The sequence below is a fragment of the Alosa alosa genome, chromosome 10 (genome assembly GCF_017589495.1).
Source record: "Alosa alosa isolate M-15738 ecotype Scorff River chromosome 10, AALO_Geno_1.1, whole genome shotgun sequence".
Classification (NCBI taxonomy): domain Eukaryota; kingdom Metazoa; phylum Chordata; class Actinopteri; order Clupeiformes; family Clupeidae; genus Alosa; species Alosa alosa.
In genome coordinates, this window is record NC_063198.1 from 25,552,219 (window position 1) to 25,576,775 (window position 24,557).

Sequence of the window (24,557 nt, forward strand, 5' to 3'; positions counted from 1 at the left end):
GCAGCATCACGGTGTTGGCTGTCACAATCACAGTTGCTCGCACTTCAGTTGCCTTTGAATTAAGGGGCAGTCACTTCTGTCACCAGATAAGTGCAATACACGGTTTTTGCACAATCATCTTCTAATCAGAAAATAAATAATCTGTCAGGAAAGGAATCAACTGTAACAAACGCCAGGAAGAGACAAAAGGAAGCGTAATCGAAAGGACTACTTCAGGTCAGTGTTTTTTTAAAGGTTTTATTTGAAGGTGACCACAGTGAAGTGAGTTTATGTCACTATGCAGAGCATTCATTTAGCTCCCATAGAACACAAAACTCCACCGAACTGCACTTGTGTTTTCTAACGAAGTACGCAGTTAAACATGCTTTATAGTTATTACAACAGACAAAATCCAGACGTCGTCTCAGGTACGTGCATGTCGTTAATGTAGCCGCATCATTGATGTTCAGTCAGAATATACAGTTAACCGAGTATGACTTTTGATTTTAACCAGAAATCAGACTACTTATACTTATACAATACTAAGATGCTTATTTTTGTCAAGTGTCATTTTAAAGCTGTTAACAGTCTGAAACTCTGCTAGCCTAGTCCAGACGACATGCGCCGCACTTTCATTTAGGCTTAAGTTTTAATGGTTATACTGTTGACTTGAAAATCACAGTCGGATGACTCAGCATTCTCTGAACTTGATCTGGTGCACCACTTCAAACAATTTCCTGAGATTCATAAAGCAAAATCAACACTTTAGTTTCTTTATCACCAGTTATTTGTGTTTGCTTGTTAAAAGGAGAGCGCAGTGCTGCACACAACCAACCTGTTAACCTATTAACCTGTTAAAAGTTGATGCTAGACTATCATAATTTAGTTTTGTCCATTCAAAACCAAAATTACATCTCATTATTGTATCTGGACCTGTATCTACATCATTCTATAAATCAATATACTATGGTCTTGACTGGCAGATTAGGCTAATCGGTGAGTTCCAGTAGCAACGTTTTGCCATCAATTGAGACTTGATCTAATTTTAGGAAAATATTACTTCTCTCTGACAAGTGGTCAGTAAAAGTTGTCAAAGAAAGCTTAAGTATCATAGCTAATATAACTGATATGTGTTTTGTTCAAACACTCTTCAAGTTTTGGAGTCAGCTGGGCAATTTTCTGCTCTGTCACAAAATTTTTCTATTTGGCATTTCCATAAATATCATCCTTATTTAGAAGGTCCATATATATATGTGTGTGTGTGTGTGTGTGTGTGTGTGTGTGTGTGTGTGGAAAAGGGATTCCGCCAATCAAAATAATTTTCTGCTGTTTCTAGCCTACTGTATGGTATCTCTTGTATATTTATTTTTTTCAAGTGTGAGTTGATTATGATTCTAAATGAGTGTAGAAGCCCAGGAATATGAACTCTGTTCAATCACTTCAGTATGTGGACTACACTGCAATATACATCAATGTACCACAAACCAACAAACTATCTTAAGTCCTCACAGAACTGTACAATGATAAGGCGATGGGAGCTAGACACAAAAAGGCATTATACATCCATCTCTGATTTCTCATTGTTATAGGCTGAGATGGTTTGGGAATCTCTGTTCTTTCAGAAAGTGTGATTGAATTAAATTTAAAAGATGCATGTTAATGAGGCTGGACAACATTTGAAAAAGTCTGTTCATGTCAGAAACAGCAGTGCGTGAATACATAGCGACGCTGGGTTATGCATATTTAAGCTTCGTCCACATAGTTTAGATGCATCATACTTGATTTCTCTTCTTTTTGTCATTTATATTTATAGTGATATGATATTATCTTTAGGGAAGTAAAACTGGATTGGAGTCAGTATTTCTGATCAAATATGATGAAATGTCACTTTCTTGTGACAGAGGTCACTGAAAAGGGCTAAGTTGAAATGTCTCTGCAAGTTATTTTAGGATGTGACAGAATATCGTCTGACATTTGTGTCTTTTCCAAAGGCATTGTGAAATTGATATGAAGTGATGTATCAGTAAAGTGGTTTGCCAACAGATTCAGTGTTAGTCTCAGTCTGATGATACATCTGGGATCTCTGGTGTTGTCACACCAGATGTCACATTTATGAGAAACACTAACTTAGATTTCATCATCAATGCCAGGTTGAACTCATACACAGAATGCATAAACATGACAGACATATTTTTGGTATTTTAAGTTATAACGAATATCTGTTATCACTGATTAAAAAAGAAAATACATTACTAAAATGATTGTTCTAAGACAGGGGTGGGCAATTATTTTGGCTAAAGGGCTACATTGGGTTTAAGATATGGATTGACGGCCTGGGTTGCACGGGCTATTAGTAGATGGGGGTTGGGCTTTATAACTAACAATCTTCTATGTCAGCATATTGTCAGGAAAAATATTTAGATGAGCCTGTAAATTGGGTGCTAATCTCAAACCAGTAGCCCCACTTTTTTGCTGGGTGAAGAAGGAGGGGGTTTCATGAATACGAAAACATTTTACGATAAATCAGGCCTACAACCTCACTTAAAGGTGCTCTAAGCGATGCCACATTGTTTCTAAGCTGAAACATTTTTTGTCACATACAGCAAACATCTCCTCACAATCTACTAGCTGCCGGTCTCCTGCATACACTTCTTTTTTTTTAATGCGGCCTCTGTAGACTGCCTAGGCTCCAAAAACGGCAACAAAAACAGCCTTGTACAGCCTGGGCCATGAAACATAAACTTTTCCAGCCATTCACCGACGAGACGCACGTTGAGGAGAATTTCAGTTGCAGGGGAGGGAGGGGGAGGGAGGGGCGAGCCAGCTCTCTTGTTTGAACATCAATCGAAGTAACGTTACCCAACATTGCTTAGAGCACCTTTAATGAGAAATTGTCCTATTTTATGAAGGCTCTGTGGGCCGGATTAATTAGTCCATTGGGCCGAATTTTCCCCCCGGGCCTTAGTTTGCCCACCTCTGTTCTAAGATGATGAACGTCAAATGCAACCAGATGGACCTCAAACCATTTCAACCCTGTCAAGATCGTTGTGTGGAAAGTTGTGAAATCATGTGATCGTGCTGTCTTTGCTATGAAGTCATATCAACTGGTATAACTCATTGGCAAGTACACCTAATACATCATTACATCTCATGAGCTAGTGCACGTTAAGATTTAAACCACCACACTGGTGACTTTCAAACATTTGATTTGCTGTCAGTGTCTAATCTGGTTAGCTATATGCCATTCAAACACCATTTGTTTTAGATATGATTTGATTTTTTCATATTAAATGTAAAGAAGATCAAAACTAGAATGTTTGTATAGTCTAATCAGTTATATAATTGGCATAATGTGCATGGACTTTGGTCTGTTGTTATAAAAGAAAGGTGTGGCAATAGCAATGATGCTCTGTTTACATTGCTCCTTATAAAGAGGCACTGTGAAATTTAGTATTTGGAAAGGCTGTAAACCTTGATATCACATAGTCACCATTAACATGTTTGTATAGACCAAGGTCCATAATATACTCTCTTGACCCTCCTGCACTGATTGCAAAGTTATCTGTCCGACAGATATATATACTGTATATAGTGTTAAAACAAAGTCATAATAGTGTGTGTGTGTGTGTGTGTGTGTGTGTGTGTGCGTGCGTGCGTGCGTGCGTGCGTGCGTGTGTGTGTGTGTGTGTGTGAGTGTGTGTATGTGCTTGGTATTGTATTTGGGAATGGTTGACATGTATATCTTGTCCCTTTTTGTCTGTTGCGTGTTTTGTGTTTACAGTATATATATATGTGTGTGTATGTGTGTGTGTGTGTGTGTGTGTGTGTATATATATATATATGTGTGTGTGTGTGTGTGGTGTGTGTGTGTGTGTGTGTGTGTGTGTGTGTGTGTGTGTGTGTATGTATGTGTGTGTTTATATATATGAGTGGGTGTGTGTGTGTGTGTGTGTGTGTGTGTGTGTGTGTGTGTTTATATATATGTGTGGGTGTGGGGGTGTGCATTTCTGCATGTCTGCTCATAGACTCTTTTCCCTACTCAAGGTGGAATCATTTCAGTACAGTAGTTTTCTACTAAACTCCTCTCTTCCTTCAGTATGATTAAGATGCTAGGGTAAACAAAGTCAACAGTCTTACAATTAAACTGTCCCCGAACCATATATACATCTTTCTTTTTTTTTTTTTTTAAAACAGCACCAACCTTTTCCATCCATTTGAATTATCTAGAATGTAGTTCAGGATGTCGTTCATAAGTTTTTCATGTTGTGGACCAATTTAACATCAGCTTTAAGCTACTGCCATACTATTTTGAAATAGGTAAGCATTTCTGTCATTCACAGATGTATCACTAAAATAGACTCTCTGAGAAAACTATCTCTGAAGTCTCTGAAGAGATCGGCATCCTGCCTACATATAATTATGTTACACACTGAATGGGAGGGTGAACTTACACGGTAGTCAGCTGTGACGGAAGTTCAAAAGAACTGTTAACATCGCTGACAGCAGCAAGTGCCTTCAGTCTGAGTCTTAATGATTTGAACATTACATTTTCAGCCAAAACAAAACAACGTTACTAAATTCCTTGAGATTCTGAGCTTAGTAGCCCTCACCAGTGTGAGTTTTGTGAGCGTTTGATAGCACGCTAGCTCTGAGGCATTCAGTCATACGTGCATCCCGCCCTCCTTTCCTCTCCTTTCTCTCGAGGAATGGGAAATGGGGGGAACACCCCCGAAAGGACACTGGGATAACAGAGCTTTGGAGCCATGCAGGCCTTGACAGTGAGCACTCCTTCCTGATCTGGGAGGGAAGCGCTGCAAACCTCCTCCGCCACTCCCCAGGGGAGTAATCAACCATTAACTCATGCCTATTAAAAGCAATTGGGGGAAAGTTCATGTCCTTAGATATTGTGCAAAGTCCAAATTCCCAAGGAGCTGTACAATAAAGATTGCAGGATGTGCAGAGTTTGCCAGAAGCATGTTATTTGTAGTGCGTCCAGTGTGCTCTTGGGGTCCCTTGAGTATGTTTGAAGTAAAGTATTAGGCCTCACATCCACTGATATAGGCAAGCTGACCCTCACCCCCCTGACTTAATGGGGCAGCATGGCATCCTGCTGGTCAAATAATGACACCTTTATGGTAAGGGGTGTAACAGTACTCAAAAATCACGCTTCGGTGTGTACCTCAGTTTTGAAGTTATGGTTCGGTTCATTTTTGGTAAAGCAGGCCTGTAGGTACTGTAACCTAAATTTCACTGACAATATGTATGATGCACAATGGGAATCGTATTTCTTAAAAATGTGTGTGTGTGTGTGTGTGTGTGTGTGTGTGTGTGTGTGTGTGTGTGTGTGTGTGTGTGTGTGTGTGTGTGTGTGTGTGTGTGTGTGTGTGTCTGTGTGTGTGTGTCTGTGTGTGTGCATGCGTGCGTGTGTTTGTGTACATCTCAGGCAGTTGCGTGTACACACTTGCACATGTGCGTGTCTACTTGTATGCAACGCTGTCTGTGAAGTCATTCATTTGGGTGTTCACTGAGATAACAATCTTAAAGTGAATAACAAAGCCTGCCTCAGCTGCTGCTAGAATATTCATTTATAGAGGAAATGGGACATTACATCAGACATTTTAAAATAAGGTCTGAGATTAGAATTCTTGCCAAAACACAAAGTCAGTATCTAAATAATGTGAAATGAGGCTCAACTAAGGCTCAAGGCCAATGTATAGTTTAAATGAAAAGTGTCCACTAAATATGACATAAAAGAGAGTCTGTAGGGTGTTGCGAAGCAACACAGAGCCGAAGTGGCAAACTCTGAAAATAAACGCAAAGTTCTACTGTGATTGATAATGACTGACTGACTCTATTATTGTGTTACATGCTCCAAATGTAAAGCACTTTGAGCTGCATTCTGTGTATGAAAGGTGCTATACAAATAAAGCTTATTATTATTATTATTATTATTATTGAGTTCTACTGGAGTTCTATTGTGTGTTGCTTTGGTCATGGTTTACTTTCGTTCCATGTAATGTAATGTCCAAGTTAAAGAAACTAGTTGATGTATTCACCAAATCTTCAATGGCACTGGACTTTGAAAGCCTACAGCATTCGCTTTTTTGTCGAGCGACACTTGCCGCCTAATCTATAAAATTACCTGAGGCTCAACTCAAGTGATATGTCATTAGAGGCATATGTATTTGTGGTATACACAGTGCACACTATTGTTCTCATATAAACCCTATTCCATTTCATTCCAGTTCAAATCAGTGACTTATTCCACAGTATGTTCCCTAGTGTAGCGTTACTAATTACAGTGAATGCGTAAAGACATGTCAGCATAATTGACGGCAGAAGTAAGCTACTGTATGAGTTGTATCTGGACTACAACATCTGACACCATTAAATGATGGATGAAAGAAGAAGTGTTCATATGTGAGGATTCAGAGAAGTGGAACCACTGTGTTTGAGTAGAAGTGAAGCAACAGGAAGTCATCTGGCTGGCCGTACACCTCACACTTGGACCACATGATGGTTAGCTGTCTGCACTTTTGCTGAGGTTAAGTAGAGTCAAAGTAAGAGACTCCTACTTCCTTTTATCTGGACATACAGCACAGGAATAGATGAGCGAAGAGCTGGCCACCCGCTTTCTCAAGTCAAAAGTTCAGTCTGGTTTCTTGTGTCAATGTGCCAGGTTCAGAGCCTGATTTGCTGAACTACTACTGTAGAAGGGGTGCTGGGTGAGTGGCCATGTTTATTAGCTCTGTTTTTCACAGTAATGTCAGAGTGTTTGTGTAGAATTCAGATGAGTCAGAATGTATGTCCATATTAGAGTCATATATATATATATATATATATATATGAGTCAGAATGTATGTCCGTATGAGAGAATGCGGGTCCAGATTAATAGTAATATCAGTGTGTGTGCGCGTGTGCAGGGATGGGCAAAGATACATCAAAATGTATTTTAAAATACCCTCATTTTAAATGTATTGAAATACTGTATTTTGTATTTTTGAAAATACTCACTTTAAAAATACCAATAAGGCTACATCAAAGTCCTTTTAGTTAAGTCCCTCCATTAGGCGGCCATATTGCAATGCATTTTGGGCACTTATCGGGCATCTATTTCGGGCCGAACTGCATGTGCGCAAGGCTTCACGACACCAACCTTGTTCCAGCAGCACGTGTTTAGTGATCACAGAGTAGGCCTAGGTTCAACTGCTCATACTGGAAAACAACAGAAAAAAAATTCTGCCACGCTTTAGCACAGCCAGGGGTTATAGCTGCCCGTATTGTGTTTAGACTATAATACAGTCTTTATTATCAGACTTGTTATGGAATGGATTTCTCCTACTTTATGCGCTGTGTATTGTAAACATAATAATAATAATAATAATAATAATAAATAAACATAAATAAACCATGAAAACATAAATAAACCAAATATCAATACCAAATATCCAACTGGACCGGGCTCAATCTGAAATATTGATTTTTTTCCATGCGTTGTGAGCCTGCTGTTTTGTTAAACAATGCTGAACCCACAGCCTTTTTTACCAAACTTGTGAAGAGTAACACCTCACTTTCTCCAAGAATGTTTTACTCATGGCCGATGACACCCGCATCAAAGGCAGGTTTTTTATCTCAAGTCTTCACCTTATTCAACCAGTAAACTAAATCAGAGCGACTTGGTGCTGGTACCGATGTGACTCATGTGCAGTGGCCCCCACAGCCTTGTGGTCTGCAGCGTCTACTCCAGGTCTGGCAGCTTTTCTCCCATCAGCAGATGTGACACTAGCCTGCCAGTGAGCAAAGTCAGTACCAGTCGAGTGGGTACCCAGACGGCTTTAATGTCTGTGCTAGAGTCATAGCAAGAGGGCACGGGACTGGTATTTGGCACAAACACACTAGGGGTTTTTGTGTGCATCTAGGTGAGGTTTTTCTTTTGTGTGTGTGTGTGTGTGTGTGTGTGTGTGGTTTGTGTGTGTCTATGTGTGTGTGTGGTATATGTGTGACTAATTGTGTGCATATGGGTTTGTGTATGTGTACGTGCATGTGCGCTACTGGTCTCACCAGCGCTATGGTCAGGAAGTCTCAGCTCTTTCTTGCCTTGTCAGTGAGCTTTGCGGTTAGAGTCCTCCCCCTTCTTTCAGAAAGAACACAACCATTGCATCAGGTAAATGTCTTAAAATGTTCTTGAAAATATGTTGCAATTTATTGGAATGTGGGCCTGTTTAAGTACCGTTCGTATCTTTTCACTCCTCTCACCTTTTTGTCAGTGCCACAATAGGATGTTCAATCACTATGGGCCCAAATGCTGGGCAAAGTGTGAAGTCAGTCTATGAGCAAAGTTCTCATGTAGGATCTAAAAGCATCATGTGGTGTGAAAAAGCTTTCAGCTGCCCTTTCTGATGGACATTTTTTGCAATTCACTTTTAATTTAACTTAGTTTTTAAATTAGGCCCCTATATGTTTAGCACTCTCTTACACTCATCATTATTATACTCAGTAATTCACTGTAGAATTCATTGAACAAAGTTGTGAACACAGTGTACTTGAGTTCTGATTAACAGCCACTGTTTTGACTGTAAGTAGATATGTGACTATGAGAGCCAAGGTGGTTTAGTGTGACCAACAAACAGGAAGGCTTTCATCATATTTTGTCTCCCATCCTCCACCTCACATCCTTACCCATTAGAGAGCATTTTTAACAGAAGTGTTTAGCCGGGGACAATATCATAAATACAAATTTAGTTTTGTCTGTGTGTTTCTGTAAGATATCAGATGCACCATGTGTTTGAAACTATGAAGGAGAGCTTTGTGGTTTGCCGTGAACTAGATATGTTTTTTTAATAAAGTAGTGCAACACATTTCTTGCTTTGCATTATGACAAATCTGTAGAATTGTTCTTACGGTACTCAGTGCATGGCACAAGTAATGTGTTCTTCTCTCAGTTATTTTGTCTATTTTTTAACATTGTTCTCTTTTATAAACACATTTAAATAGTTGAATCACAGTCAAGTGTTTGAATTGCAGTGCAAATAGGATTTGAAAATTAAATGAGTAAGAATAGAATGACTAAAAGGTTGAAAAAACAATAAAATCGAAATTAGTGATGTGTGGTAGGATACTGTAGGACAGGACTAGTCGAAACAGAAGGTGTTCGTTTTCGTTGTACCCATGGTCCACTTATCTGCAGACACACACGCTGCCGCCTGTGAATGCAGTTTGGCAGGTTCTGCTAGTGTTACGTTAGCACCTAAACACTACAAAACCTCCACTAGAAGGTTGGAACGTTCTTCATGTAGATGTCATTGGATTTCTGTAAAGAGTTTGTATGTTGACACAGAAGAACACCAGAAAATGAAACTGTAACAGACTTGTGAGTATTTCAGTTTATGACATATACATTGTTATTGTTATTAGGATGTTATGTTTTCTGTGAGGTTATCACTGGTTCTCAGAATTCCTCTGAAGCCCGAGATGACATACATAAACATGGTTGACATATTTTACAGGCTGTTGCAGTAGTGGTTTAGTTCTAAGTATGAAACTCAAGTTAAAGATGGTTGAGTGTAGAGTTATTTTTACTTTGGCAAAGATATTCACACAATATGAACAGTCCTAAGGAAAGTGTGTTTCATGTGATTTGAGCCACTTCAGGCGGACAGAAATGAAATCTTAGCTTCTATGTTTTGCTCTTCTGCAACTTGGCTTTTGTGTGGAGATGTGAAGAAATATCAATGGCAAACACTGCATTCCTTTTGCAAGACCGTCCCAGTGGAGTGTCTTTCACATCACATACAAACAGACTGTTCTTACCTCCTCGCTCACATGGTGAGGAGCAACACTTTCACGTGAACAGAATTCATGTCGCAGAGTGCCATGTGAGCAACATCCTCCATTAGTCTCCATCAACACTGCCTTCACATCCATCACAAACACTAGCACAAACACTCACCCATCAGATTGCCTGCGTGTGCGCTGGGAATACAAGATCAGGCTTGACGAGAGGACTGAGACTTGTAAATCTGTCTATTAAGGGTTGGCCCTGCATCTTTTGTTCATTTACAGCACATAACCTCTGATAATTTGTCATGTTTTGTAATGCTCATATCAGATGTCAGACCACTGCAAACACAGTCTGGAGCACATAAATGGAGTGGAAATGATGTGGGGTTTGTATGGGAATTTGTATAGTCTTGTGATTTAGTTGTATTTGTATAGTCTCCTCGATATCCTGCCCATCCCTCCATTTTCAATAAACCATCACTTTTAGCAACAGACTGATTGCTGCATGTCATATACTATTATAACATATTTAGTGATAATGAATGAATGTCTGTTTAGGCAAATTCATCCAAATTACAAGAGTTGTGACCACCAGCACAATAGTGTGTGTGTGCGTGTGTTTGTGTGTGTGTGTGGTGTGTGTGTGTGTGTGTGTTGGGGGCATTTTCAAAGAAAGGATAGAATACAAGAAGGAAAAAGTAAAGGGGAGGGATTTTTCAATTACACAAGGAGAAACTCTTATTTGGTATTTTCTGTCTGAACATTAGTATAACATTAGCATCAGGAGACACCTTACTTTATCATGGTTAAGAAGGAAGAAAACAAAGCCTAGGTTCGGCTGAGGGTTAGTCTCTCGGAGCAGAATAACACCACATGTTTGGCTCCAGAACAAGCGCAGCTCAGCTAAATAAGAAAAGGTGCCTAAACCAGAGGCCTGACCCTCCAATCTCTTGCCCTTGCCAACCAGAGCAAAAGTCCACCCTCAAGGACAGTGTTTACTGCATTGCTAAATGGACACACACTGGACGGAAACTTGTGTCTTTGCTATAAATAGTTTTCTCTGCCTACTGTTTCCAGCGCTTCTGAAATAAGCATCGTTTGGCAGAAGCTGCAGCGCTAGCAAGAATTCAGTCAATTGTCTTGCCTGATTTGGCACATTCCATCCAGGTGTAGGGAAAAAATAAACCATTGAGAAAAGGATGTTTGTGGCATGTAGATATTTTTGGAAAGTCATTGGGCCGTGTTTCAAAAATGCCTTGGAATTTTAATGGAATTCCACCCATGTAAGAGTGTACTTCGTTTTCATAGTGAGGTGGTACGCACACACTTAATCACACAAAAATAGAAATGATTTGTACTGTTTAGTTTGAATGTTTTATTAAACAAGGTGAAAGCCTTGGTTTCCTGACTGAATGTTGCTAATCAATATAGAATGGCAGGCCAGTGTTTTGCAAGTTCAATAGAGTTCAATTAGAGTTCATATCATGACTTGCACTCTATATATAGTGCGTTCTTTTCTGCAAACATTCTCTGACATTCATTAACAAAGAACATATTTACATATAGCTTTCCTTGCCTGCAGAGTAATAGATGTTTTGTAGTATTTGCTTCTAGTGGCAGGCCTTGCTGACTTGGTGCCCAAATGATTTTGTGAGCCTTATCTGCTTAAAAAAGATTCCTAAAAGGAGATTTTTCTCCTTCACTAATTTTAGTGCAATGTACAATATACTACTGCTAGAAATAATTATACTTTGATTGTGAATAATATGTGCTTATGTCTTTGGTAAGACAGTACATTGTAGAAGATGTTGGTATATTCATTTTAAGGATTACATATACCGGTATATTAAAACACAGTGAGGGCCCTGTTTCCTGTAATACACTGTTGCAATGTGGCATTTATTTGATACACATTTCCATCCATTTCTAATGCTGTGACAGTGCTCATTATGCCTGGTACAGAAGGTGAGACAATACAATGAAAGCCCAATGTTCACAGCGCGACATCACCATTAGCGATCTGATCTCTTACTTGGCGTGGTTGATATCTAGTGAATACGATGTGTAGTGTGTGGTTCATATTATGATATTATGGGTGTAGTGTGTTTGCTCTTTGTTTGGTTGGTCTTGGTTGTATTCGCAGATTCCCAGAAGTTTTCTCAGATAAACATAACACCCCTAATATGCATATAAGCTACAGACCAGTGGAAGATGTCATGCCATCTGGCTTGTGTGCACATCAGATCTAATGATTGCAACATGATTTGCCTTTAGCCTGATTCTAAGTCTGGGTGCCTCTCTCCCGCAGACATGGTTGACACGCAAACTCTAGGCTGGTCCATGGGCTTTGGCCTGACCGCTCTGGAGCTGGAGGAACTGGACAACAGCTCCCACTCTCTGGACCTGAAGCCCTACTCCATGCTGGACTACACCAACCTCTCAGGAATGGAGTACGACCCCAGCCTGTCCCAAGGAGACTACGCACACACAGACCTGACTCACGTGTACAACTACAGACAACAGGAGAGCCAGAGTGGGTGTCCTGAGTTGTTCAGAATGATTGTTGTTCAGAGCTCAGTGTAGATTTTGGACCTGATACCAGCAAAATAATGACATGAATAGCTTAGAGTGAACTTGAAATAGAACAATACTGGCAGTAGGAAGAAATACAAACCATTTAAGATTAACCACATTAGATTGGGAGACAATGAGACAGAGACAGTGTCAAATAGCATTGTGGTTTTAACACTGAGGTTTCCAGTGGAGGGTTGTATCTGTTTTACAGGGGGTTTGGATTGTAACCAGGAAGTGTGCAGTATAATTTTGCACTAGAGGTTAGAGCTGAGTACCTACTGTTGTCAAATTTAGAGAGGGTGATAATATCATAATAAGAAGTTCTTCATTTAGCTACTTAAGAAGCATCAGGTGAAAAAGGAAATGAAAGACATGTATTTGAAAATATTTATTTGAGCCTTTGCATAAGATTATGGTAATAGTAATATACTGTATGAAACAGATGAAAAAATATTGTACAGTTAACATTCCCTGAACTTTGTTTTAGATTATATAAAGCTTGAACCAGAGTCACCTCCTCAATACACTGAGAGCAGTCTGCCTTTCTCCAAGCTGCATGACGACCCCTCAACTGCTGTCTTGAATATTGAATGCCGTGTGTGTGGGGACAAAGCTTCAGGGTTCCACTATGGAGTTCATGCCTGTGAAGGCTGCAAGGTACAAACGCCTCCACAATCCACATTCCAACTAGTCGTCAACTCCAACGTGCATAATGGTGCGTTCGTTTTTATCAGTACACTGCTGTACAGACTTATATGATTCATTGTGGATAAACAGCAACAGGCAAGGCTAGAACATAGGCAAGGGCCTTTTTTATTTCATTTGAAGTTGTCTCCATTTTGTAATTTCCAGAGAAAGCATGCCTAATGAGCAGAGGATGGGAATGATACCTGTAATGTTACTTTTACTTGAAACTGTAGTATGATAACACTGATTTCATTGTAGGACTGCGTTATCAGCTATTTTGAACTTATAAAGCTTTACCTTTTTAAGCTGAGAAGCTATCGGTCAAAAGTTTGGAGTCACTTAGAAATTTCCATTCCACTCCATTATAGACAGAATACCAGCTGAGATCAGTTGCATTGTTTTTTAATCGGCAGTTTTCAGATTACATTTTGTGCCTACATAATTGCATTCTTGACAGTTGTTGAAGAAATGGCTGATCTTTAAGGCAATATCTACATTGCCCATTATAAGCAACCATTCATCCAATGTCCCAAAGGCATATTCTGTTTACTGTTTATCATTTTAAAAGGCTAACTAAGAAAACATTGGAGAACCCTTTTGCAATTATGTAAGCACTATTGTAATTCACTATTAGCTAGCTTACCTGCTTGTGTAGTAAGATCATTACAGCTGATTCAGAATACTGGAGCACGCCTGGTCTTCAATCAGCCAAAGAGGACACATGTAACTCCTCTCCTAGTTAGTCTCCATTGGCTCCCTATAGTAGCCAGAATTAAATTTAAATCTCTCACTTTGGCCTATAGGACACTGACTGTTGATTAATTTGACATTGTTGTTTATTATTGATATTCTCCTTAATGTAGTCTTACCATGTTATTTGTTTTTATATTATTGATTGAATGGGCATTATTGTTTATTATTGTTTTTTCCCTCATTTTCATTGTTTTATTTCATTAGGCTATTGATTGAATTGACATTGTTGTTTATTATTGCTATTCTCCTTATTATAGTCTGACCAACATTTTAATCTGTTCCCTGTTAAATTTAAGTATTATATTGTTTTGTATTTGTATGTCGCTTTGGACAAAACGTATCCATAACCATAACCATAACCATAATGTAATCTGAAAACTGCTGCCCTGATTGAAAAAACAATGCAACTGACCTCAGCTGGTAGTCTGTCTATAAGTGGAATGGAAATTCCTAACTGACCCCAAACATTTGAACGGCAGTGTATGTATAAAACAATTATTAGACTTTCAAAACAATACTCATAGCACTGAGGGCATTGTGGAGTGGTTTCAGTGATATGTGTTCTATTCATCTATCTGTTTAGCGGTGCACCCTGTAGCATCTCCTCTGGCTTCCTTCAGCTATAATCATACTTCCTGTCATATCAAAACCCAGAATTTCTTACCAAAACCTCAAACTTCTTCTTATTCTGTGTTCGGTAAACCCCGTCTGAAGGCTGCGCTACAGCAGAAGATAAGTGAATAGGGTCAAAAGGTGTCACCCTCACACTTGATCACTGTCTGTCACCCCAACCACAAGCTCATGACAAGTTTCCACTCACTTGGCAGATAATATACATGGGCAGAGTTGTACGGTACATATATGAAGAAGTGTCTGAAAAAAAATAATCTCGCCGAGTGGGCGAGCCAAAACCTCAGAGGTGTATTTCCACACGGCTCAGACACTGGGGCAGTGGAGGTGTGTGTGTGGTGCATTTACAGGCAGGCAGTAGATGCTTTGACTTCAGGTGGGAGGAAATGCTCACCCAGAATAAGATTTTTTTACACTGATTTCCTGGTTTTGCAGTCACCTACGATGACTGCAACAACACCGCTAATCACACTCACCATTATATATTGACAGTGTCTACACGTGTACAGTAGTGTATGGACATGCTTCATTTTGAAACATTTTTTGAATGAACCTATATCACGGTTTGGTCTCAAATATTGAGACTATCTATTGAAGTTAATACTGTTTTTCAATAAAGCCGCTCAAAGCCTCTTAGCCAGTGAAAAGCACCAGACCTGTACTTCCATGACTAATATTGGAAAGAGAAACAAACTCTTGCCACTGTAATTACGCATAAACTACTAGTGAAAAGAATATTTGAGGCATTTTCTCTGTTGACTAGAGCTGTTGATGATGTAGCCTACATGGAAAAGTTGTTCTTTTACACATTCCATTATGTACATGAGTTTTCCCCATGTCCTAGTATATTGAATCAAGCTCCTGACGTCTGGAAGTCACCTTCTAGTTTGAAGGGGAAGTCTAGGTCGATAGTACCTGGTCAAGTACACCTCAGTTGGGCACATGGCACTAAATGACTAAGCAGACACCTCACGTCCGTCTGGCCACAGTCTGCTGTCTGCCCTCAATGCTGGCAAATGATGATCATCAAAGGTGTGGGAATGAACCCACTATTTCCAGTTCATGCTCACCATATGAACGCTGACAAAATCAAGTCTTTCAAAATAATACGTCGGTAGATATCATCTGAGCCACAACTATGATTTTTTCAGGTTAACCAGATCTACGTGTAACCATGGCCAAAATCCTCAGTATTATTTTCATTCACTCAAATGAGTGTCAAATGAGGACAATGTTTTTTTTATGATGTGCTGAATGCCTGAGCTGAGTTAGCCTACCAGGTCCATCTTTTTTTTAAAGCCCATTGAACCCTACAGGGCTAGAGCCATTTGATTAGTACTTTTTTCTTTACAAATACCTCCACACATACAGATCAGGCATGAACACACACACACACACAGATACACACACACACACACACACACACACACACACAAACACACGAGTTCAGGTGAACATTGAGTGTCTGTTTGAAAACATTTCCTCTCTGCCAGCTTTATCAACAGTGGCCTAACAGGAGCTGCTGTATGAGAGCTCCTTATCTTGCCAAAGTCCAAATAGAGGTGCACAACCGCAACATATATCATTAGCTTATTGCACTGATATGCATGTGATTACCTGAAGATACATGCTTTGCAAACATGACAACAGTGGTGGAGAGATTGCATGTGAGGCTTTCTGTTCAAACACGGTTGTTTCTTGGAAAGCCCCACAAGATTAATTAACCGTTGCTTCAATATAGCATATTTTAATTGGGCATTTACAAAATAAAAAATGATTGGCAGAATGATTATCCACATTTAATAAGGAGTGGTTATGGGGGTGCTTCTCTATTTGCATATATTATTATTATTATTTCACCCATGAATGTTCAAATTAATGTTAATGAGGCACTGAATATGAAAGATGTGCTATGATGAGGGTTTGCCTGAGCTGCTTTTCTTCTACTTCTTCCTCATGGTGTGTCCTCTCCTCTAGGGTTTCTTCCGCCGAACCATCAGATTAAAGCTGGTGTATGACCACTGTGACCTGCACTGCCGCATCCACAAGAAGAGCCGCAACAAGTGCCAGTACTGCCGCTTCCAGAAGTGCCTGATGGTGGGCATGTCACACAATGGTGAGCGAGCACAAGCCCGGAAACCAGCTAGCAAGCACAGCCTCCAGATCACCCCTCAAACTTACAAGAATGTGCAAGATGTTTCACAGAATTTCCTTTTGAGGCTTTGTGCTTTTTTTTCTCACTTCTGTTGCGCCTGGGCTGAGTTTCCTCCGTGTGATGCCCTGGTGTGCCTGCTGTGGCAGGGGCTCTCTCTCTCTCTCTTTCTTTCTCTCTCTCTCTCTCTCCTTCTCTCTCTCAAATTCAAATTCAAATTCAAAACGCTTTATTGGCATGACAATTCGTGAAAAAAGTGTTGCCAAAGCATACAGTGTCTAGAACTCATCAAGACTAAATAACAGTCATAAAACAAAATCTGTAAATACATATATATATATATGTATAGAGAAGGAGAAAAAAAATACACATACACACACACACACACACACTCTCTCTATCTCCCTCTCTCTCTCTCAGCCCCCACACACTGCTTCAGCCTGCCAAAAGTGTTGCACCTGAGGGGCAGGGCCGGCCAGGCAGCCTGACAGACAGGCGTCTCCAGTTACAACACTGGCGCTGGTCGCTCAGGCCGAGATTACAGGTGTTTTCACCCCAGGGAGGTCAGCAGAGTTTGTCTTTATCGTGCCATGGCTTCTGATTGGTTGGCTCTGTTTTCCTCTGCTCGTGGCTCCACTTGCTCCACCTGCTCCACCACCCCCCACACACACACACACACACACACACACATACACTCACACACACTTTCTCTCTCTCTCTCTCTCTCTCGTACACACACACACCTCCCAATCTTTCTTTCTTTCTTTCTCTATCTCACACACACAAACACTATCTCTGAATCTACTTCTCCATCACATCTCTCTCCCTCTTACCCTCACACACACACACACACACACACACACACACACTCACACACACACACACACTCACACACACACATACACATTCTCTGTGTCCCTCTGTCTCTGTCATTTATTCTATTCATGTGCACTGAGGCTGACTCTTTTTTTTCCTCTTTTTTATCAATGATTCATAGAGGCTCAGACGTGCTGCCACAAATCTGCTGTGTCACAGCTCCTGGCAGGCTGCCAAGACAGTAGGGTAAAGGTTGAAAAGACATGAGGGTGTGAAAGTTATAACAAATGACATAGAGTAATTATTGTGTAACGTGTGTGGGTATATAAACTGTATTACCACAGCATGCTGTCAAAAGGCCAATTGAATCAATATGTGATCAATTGTATCATGTGGAATTGCTTACTTGGAAGCCCTTGCCAAATGATCTGAGACACCACTTGCCTTCAATATGAAATGTATAGTATATAGTATAGTATAAGTATAGTATAGTATATTTAGGGCCCGTCCCAATACCTCCCCTACCCCTAGATTTGTGCCCTAACCCTCGTTTTTGCGCGTGCACGTGTAGGGCTAGGGTGTCCCATTACTTTAGGGAGCAACCCTCAAAATATAGCCTTAAAAGCAACCCTCAAAATATAGCCAGGACCGATGCAGGCTTAAAACGAAGTGGGAGATGTAATTACCCAGGATACCGTGCAAGCTCAGCGAGCCGGCCAAATTTTTCATGTTTTTAACGCAAATAAGCATATCAAAATTTCAAAATATGTTGGAATATGTTAGTTTCATGCACATCTAATGGACTGTTGAGTTTTGAACACTAATGTTAGAAAATATCTCACGAAGCTATCTGACGATGTTTATGATATCTGCTGAGTGCTTTGAGAGAGTCTGCCCATCAAGTAACGTTATATATCTGATCTGGGTAGTTTCGTCAATATTTAAGGTGTGTGTTCTGGCGTTGACATGAACACGAATATCTTTGTTGATTAACCAAACGTAGATAAACCAGCACAGCCCACACAACAATGACTGCTGGAACGAGCATGTTCCTGAATGAAAATAGTAGCAGGCTACTACCGGTAGACATGTCGGCGCTGTGTGTGACGTAGGTGAGCACGTTCGCTACGCTAATTTGCATATAGTGGTGTCCAAATTCATAGGGAAAGATCTTCACCTCCGCTTCCCTTGTCAAGGGGGCTTTAATGTTGAGGGCAATCAAAACCAAGTGGAAGTTTTAAGGGGGGAGAAATTAGACGGGCCCATACTCTTTTGATCCCGTGAGGGAAATTTGGTCTCTGTATTTATCCCAAGCCGTGAATTAGTGAAACACACTCAGCACACAGTGAACACACAGTGAGGTGAAGCACACACTAATCCCGGCGTAGTGAGCTGCCTGCAAAAACAGTGGCGCTTGGGGAGCAGTTAAGTCTGGGGTTAAGTCTGCATGTCACATGTTATCATCAAATCAAATAGTACTGGTTGAGGACATGCCAGACTGGAGAACTGTTGAAGCTGTTGAACTATAATCTTACTGGTTTTGGGTTTTTCTTTGCATTTTGTGTTGTCTTGTCCTGTGTTTGGAGAGTCCAGTATATCATGGAAACTATAGGAAAGCAATAGGCTTTGACTTTTCTACCAATGTTTTCCATTGTATTATCATTCTGATTAGCTAATGTACGTTGTATAGGCTAGAAATGTATTGATCTTAATTAATATTTTACTGCTATCAGGAGAAAATGATGACATGAATCGGACTTCCTCATGTCCAAATGTGTCATAAAATGTTTCTCAACGGTCAGTATTTATTTTTAGTGGTGTGTCAGCTTTCATTGTGATCATCAAGGAGTGGGAGCACTTGTTTAAAGAAATAAAGACATTTTCCAGTTGGCAGTTTGGACATTTCTCAAGCTCTCATGGTGACGTTGATTTCCAAACCAGCCCGTTGGCCTCTCCCAGTTTCCATCCCACTCACTCCTCCACGCACATCTGAGTTATGAGCAAAGACCTAGCCTGGGGCTTTTTTTGCCTTTTTCTCTTTTTTGTAATTCATTTCACTTTTTTTAAAGAAGTGTTTGTCTGTTTGCTTTTTCCCAGCCATTCGCTTTGGCCGCATGCCCCAGGCGGAGAAGGAGAAGCTCTTGGCGGAGGTCTCGGCTGACATGGACCACATGCACCCAGAGTCAGCTGACCTGCGGGCCCTGGCCAAGCATTTATATGAGTCCTATCTCAAGTACTTCCCCCTCACCAAAGCCAAGGCCAGGGCTATCCTCTCAGGCAAAAGCAGCGACAGCTCTGTGAGTCAAAGCTTCACTTTTCCCCTCTCTCTCTCTCTCTCTTTCTCTCTCTCTCTCTCTCTCTATCTCTCTCTCTGGAGTTACACTTAAAAAAACAGACTCATTTAGGCTTTAGAACTTCAAACTACTCGGATATAAAATAGGATAAACAAACAATTGTTAATACACCAGTATTTCCAACCCTCAACATGTCCTAATGAAACTTTCACTCGATGATTGCTTGCAGCATGGAGAAACATTCACATGTGATGCTTACATCAGGACACACCTAGAGCTCACAACTTTTCCATGAACTCTACTGTTTGTTCTATGTAGTACCACACACATTGGCAAAGGCTTGGCAAGAAACAATCAGACAACAATCAGATGAGAAGGAGACAGAAATACAGGATTATGATAATATGTAGTGGTTGTGGCAAAAACTAATTTTAGTTTTGGTAAGTGGTTAGTGGTAAACTAATTGTTTTAGTATGTTTAGACTAGTACGTATGGAACCACTAGTGGATACTAATCACTTATCATTTACTGTATACTTTAAAAGGCCGAAAACATGGTCATATTCCAACAACTGCTCAATGCTTTTAGATAAACAAAGCGCTAGCACAGGACAGCTGTAGAGTGGCAGACAGAGTGCTTTCAAAAATGGGCTTTGTCATGTTGTTCAGCTTCAGTGAAACTGAATCAGCGTTGGCTTAGATTTATTTTATTTTCTTTGGATGATATATTGTTTCAAGGAAAGTCAATTAATCTTTTTGAAGACAGCATGGCCACTTTGCGTGCAATATGATATTACCGGTAATTCATTTAACAAGCTATTGTAAGAAGAGAAAATATAGGCAGGGCTGCTCACAGAGGAAAAAAGTAAAAGAGCAAAAATGTCACCCTTTGGATTTCAAAGCAGAAAAAAAATAGTTGCTTTCTTTTACTAACCAAAGTAAACACACGCTGCTTTGGAGTCTACTCCATTCTTAACCTGCAGGGCCACTCCCAGTAAACTCTGAATGACACCTTTACAATGGCTGTCTATGGGAGTTGTAAAATTGTTTGGAAGGCCTACTCTAACTGTAGTACATGCACAGGCTGGCATGTACTCTGCTGACATTATTACTGCATGTAGGGCTCAAAAGTTTTTGAAAAAATATATGCATATTCATTAAGGTGGCATGCAATTTAAATGGCAAATAAATTCCTACAGGTAATATTGAGAAGAAATTTCAGAAACCACATATTTTAAATTGATTATTCATTTAAGGCTGCAGAAATTATTACTTTAGTGTAGACTCACTTTCACTCGAATAATTTATGATGCTACTTCTTTATCAAAGACTCTGGCTTTCTTAAAGTTCAATTCTATGATGTAGCCCATACCTTCCGTAGAAGTAAAACTACACAAGGTATATGAGGCCTACAGTATGTTAATGAGTTATGCAAACCCAAAAATGTGTTAAGGAACCAGGACGTCATTGCAAGTACAACCACCAGATTTGCATAGACGCTGTGCAAATTTATTGTGAATAAAACACCTCTGAGATATGAAGTGAGTGATATCCTCTAGATATCTTAAAAACTAAAGACTTTTGAAATGGAGAATTCATTGATTTATGAATTCAAAATGAATAGAACAATTCTTGTATAACTTTCAACAAAAAACATAGACATTTGCGGCATGACTCAACTTTTCAAACATGAGCGTATACACTGTATTAAGCACTTACCAACAACAGTGAAGAACATGCTCAAGAACACATAAATGTAGATATCGGAGCAACACTAGAAAAAGGAATTGATTTCTGATTTCTGCCATTGTGTGGTTTCTGATTTCTTTCCCCCTGTCTCTCTTTGTCTCTTTCACACATAGCCCTTTGTGATCCATGACATGCGCTCCCTTATCGAGGGTGAGCAGTACATCAATAGCCAACAGATCCGGTTCCCTTTGACCGGTCCTCAGCCTGACTTGGGCCTGTTACCTGGAGACACAGTTGATTCAGTGGAGTTGCGCTTCTTTGAACGCTGTCAATCACGATCAGCTGAGGCCGTCCGCGAGGTCACCGAGTTTGCCAAGAGCATCCCGGGCTTCATGGAGCTGGACCTGAATGACCAGGTGACGCTGCTGAAGTACGGAGTCATCGAGGTGCTCATCATCATGATGTCTCCACTCATGAACAAGGACGGCACACTGATTGCCTATGGCCAGATCTTCATGACGCGCGAGTTCGTCAAAAGCTTGCGCAAGCCCTTCTGTCAGATGATGGAGCCCAAGTTTGAGTTCGCCTTGAAGTTCAACACATTGGAGTTGGACGACAGTGACATGGCACTCTTCCTTGCTGTTGTCATTCTCAGTGGAGGTGAGACGTTGGGGGTGGACAGAGGAATTTTATGTTAAGTATCAGAATCTTACACCACACTGTATTATCTTATATGATTGATTCAGTTTGGCAAGTTCAGTTTTGCAGTTTGCCAATTAATCAACATAAGTGATCCCATAAAATTGTATGAATGAATTTGAATGAATATGTATTTATGAATTCATTCATAAAATGTCATAAAAGCTTTATGACCAGAGGGGTTTGGTTTTCTTTTTTTGACAGGCCCTAGTTCTTTAAAGACCACTAAAATATGACAAGACTAGCTTGTTTCATTCCATTCACTAGGCTATAGCTGTCTGAGAATCTGAATAAGCTGCATCTACTCAACAACATGATTACTGCTTAGTCATTCTTGTCGTATCAGCCTCCTTGTGTGAGATAAAGTGTGGTCCAGATCACAAGACCAGCTAATGTCAGGGTTTGTAGATAGCATTACCTTCCAACATTTTTCAAGCTTATCAGACAAATCATAAGCACATGGCTCTTATCTAAATATGAAGAAATTGGTTCCAAAATGCTATAAATCCATTTTTGAAAACTTAAATAAGTCATGTTATTTAATTGTGTATTTCAGGTAATATCAATAAAATGTCAGTGCTGTTGTTTTGATTGAGTAAAGATAAATCAAATAACAATACCCAACTACATTTCCACTGAAATTACAAAAAGTACAAAATGGAAACAAATGATTTATGAAAATTCATTAAAATAGAGGATGTAGCGTTTTGGAAGCAAACTCTTCATAATAACTTGATGTAAGTTCACATGTAACCTCAATATCAGTGTGTAGTACACCAGTGCTACTGAAATGTGTAAACAGTGTTAACCACCTGTGTTGTCTGTAGCCAGTCTAGACTGGTTTGTAAAATGGTTATCACAAAGAGATTTATTGCTTAGCATTTTGTGGTCATTTAATAACATCACAACCTTGAACTTTGACTTGATTATTGATAAGGCCATCGCACGAAAGCTTGTGAAAAATTAACTCTCAAGCACAAAAGATGACAAGAAATACAGACAATAGAATGGACCTTCTTTATGTGTGATTTCTGTCTACTGCAGTGTTCAAGTCAGCTGTTCCACCACTAGATAGGGCTGCCATTCACATGACTCATGCACAATCTCAAACTCAATTACAAACATTTTTGTAATCAATGTAGTTATTTGACCATAAAATAATGGCTTCAAACTCATTTCTTTGCCATACTGGCTTACGATAAGGAGAACAGAGTCTCTGACACTGGCATGTGTGCCGTGTCTGATGCCTGGTTTTGCATGTACTATGTCATGCTGTCAAGAGCATGACGGTTTCAGACGGTTGACGGTTTCAGACCAATTGTGTACCTCCTTAGCCCTTAATGGACACCCAGTACGTTGAAAAGCGACAAAAGGGAAAATGTATTAATTGTGTTATTTTAAGACGGTCTTTCCCCTTTTCTTCTCCTGACGCAGATCGTCCTGGCCTGCTCAACGTCAAGCCTATCGAGGACCTGCAGGAGACTGTGCTCCACTCTCTAGAGCTCCAGCTGAAGATGAACCACCCTGACTCCCTGCAGCTTTTCGCTAAGCTGCTGCAGAAGATGACGGACCTCCGGCAGATGGTGTCTGATCATGTGCAATTGCTTGGAATGATTAAAACGTCAGAAGTGGACATCTGTGTGCACCCACTTCTCCAGGAGATCATGAGAGACTTGTACTAGGAAAAACATAAGCAAAAATGATGTATGATGTGATGCCACGTCTGTAGCTCCGTTCGTGCCTTTTGGTGGCAGCTGTGGAGAGCTGTGACTTGAGTTCTCGCACTGGATGACAGGCAGGTGATCTGCTCTCGGTCATGGGGTTGGTCCAGGGACTGACGATGTTTGAGAAAGAATGATGATTTCATTTGAATGCTTCTGTGAGACTTGTGCTGACTTTTTTGTATTGATACAATTGCTTTGATAACTGCATGAGTGATAAATGTCTTGAAACCAATCTAAACAGCTAAGAATCTTAACTGTAAAATTATACACATGGCTGTTTACCTTCAGGAAACAGTTATATGTTCATGGTAACATAATAGAGATGTGTATGTATCAATAGTATTAGGTCACAGAGTGTTGAATGAATTACCATGTTTCGCCATGGTCTGTTGTTTTACCATATTTGTGGGAAATCCATGTTGGCTATGTCAGGTAGTTTTCTGTTAAGTGTTACTAAGGAAGTGAATATACAGGATTGTGTTGAAACAAGGGAAAATGTCACTGTGAATGTTCTTAGGACTCTTTATATCTTCAAACTGTGTATATACATGTAATTTTTGCTTTGTCCAATTTGATTTTTTTCATTTAATCAAGATCTCAAGGTGCATCATAATTCATAGAATGTATCTCATATATGACATCTTGAATAATGTATCTCTTTTGAGGTGTCACTCAACCAGCAAAAATATATTTCTAGCTATCTAGCACTGATTGATTAAATGATTTTGAGTCTTTGTGCCTTGGTGAATTGAAAGGGAAATACATAACTGTGCCTTCTAAA

General features: G+C 39.9%; 1 protein-coding gene across 2 annotated transcripts; it reads left to right on the plus strand.

Annotated features, from left to right (window-relative positions):
• Window positions 1-24,557, plus strand: pparg (peroxisome proliferator-activated receptor gamma). 2 transcript variants are annotated; one of them, XM_048254946.1, is made up of 7 exons: window positions 1-216; window positions 12,068-12,292; window positions 12,821-12,990; window positions 16,381-16,519; window positions 19,469-19,668; window positions 21,527-22,013; window positions 23,487-24,557. In XM_048254946.1, the coding sequence occupies exons 2-7, from the start codon at window positions 12,070-12,072 to the stop codon at window positions 23,732-23,734; spliced, it is 1,467 nt and encodes a 488-aa protein (XP_048110903.1). In that variant the 5' UTR covers window positions 1-216; window positions 12,068-12,069; the 3' UTR covers window positions 23,735-24,557. The 2 variants fall into 2 exon arrangements, with proteins under 2 accessions (XP_048110903.1, XP_048110904.1); XM_048254947.1 differs by lacking the exon at window positions 1-216 and adding an exon at window positions 9,182-9,349.

Bases quoted from the DNA above. Each gene is read 5' to 3' on its own strand.
- pparg (XM_048254946.1), top strand. From the start codon at position 12,070: ATGGTTGACACGCAAACTCTAGGCTGGTCCATGGGCTTTGGCCTGACC. The intron at 12,991-16,380 runs GTACAAACGCCT...CCTCTCCTCTAG, and splicing joins ATGCCTGTGAAGGCTGCAAG to GGTTTCTTCCGCCGAACCAT. The intron at 22,014-23,486 runs GTGAGACGTTGG...CTCCTGACGCAG, and splicing joins TGTTGTCATTCTCAGTGGAG to ATCGTCCTGGCCTGCTCAAC.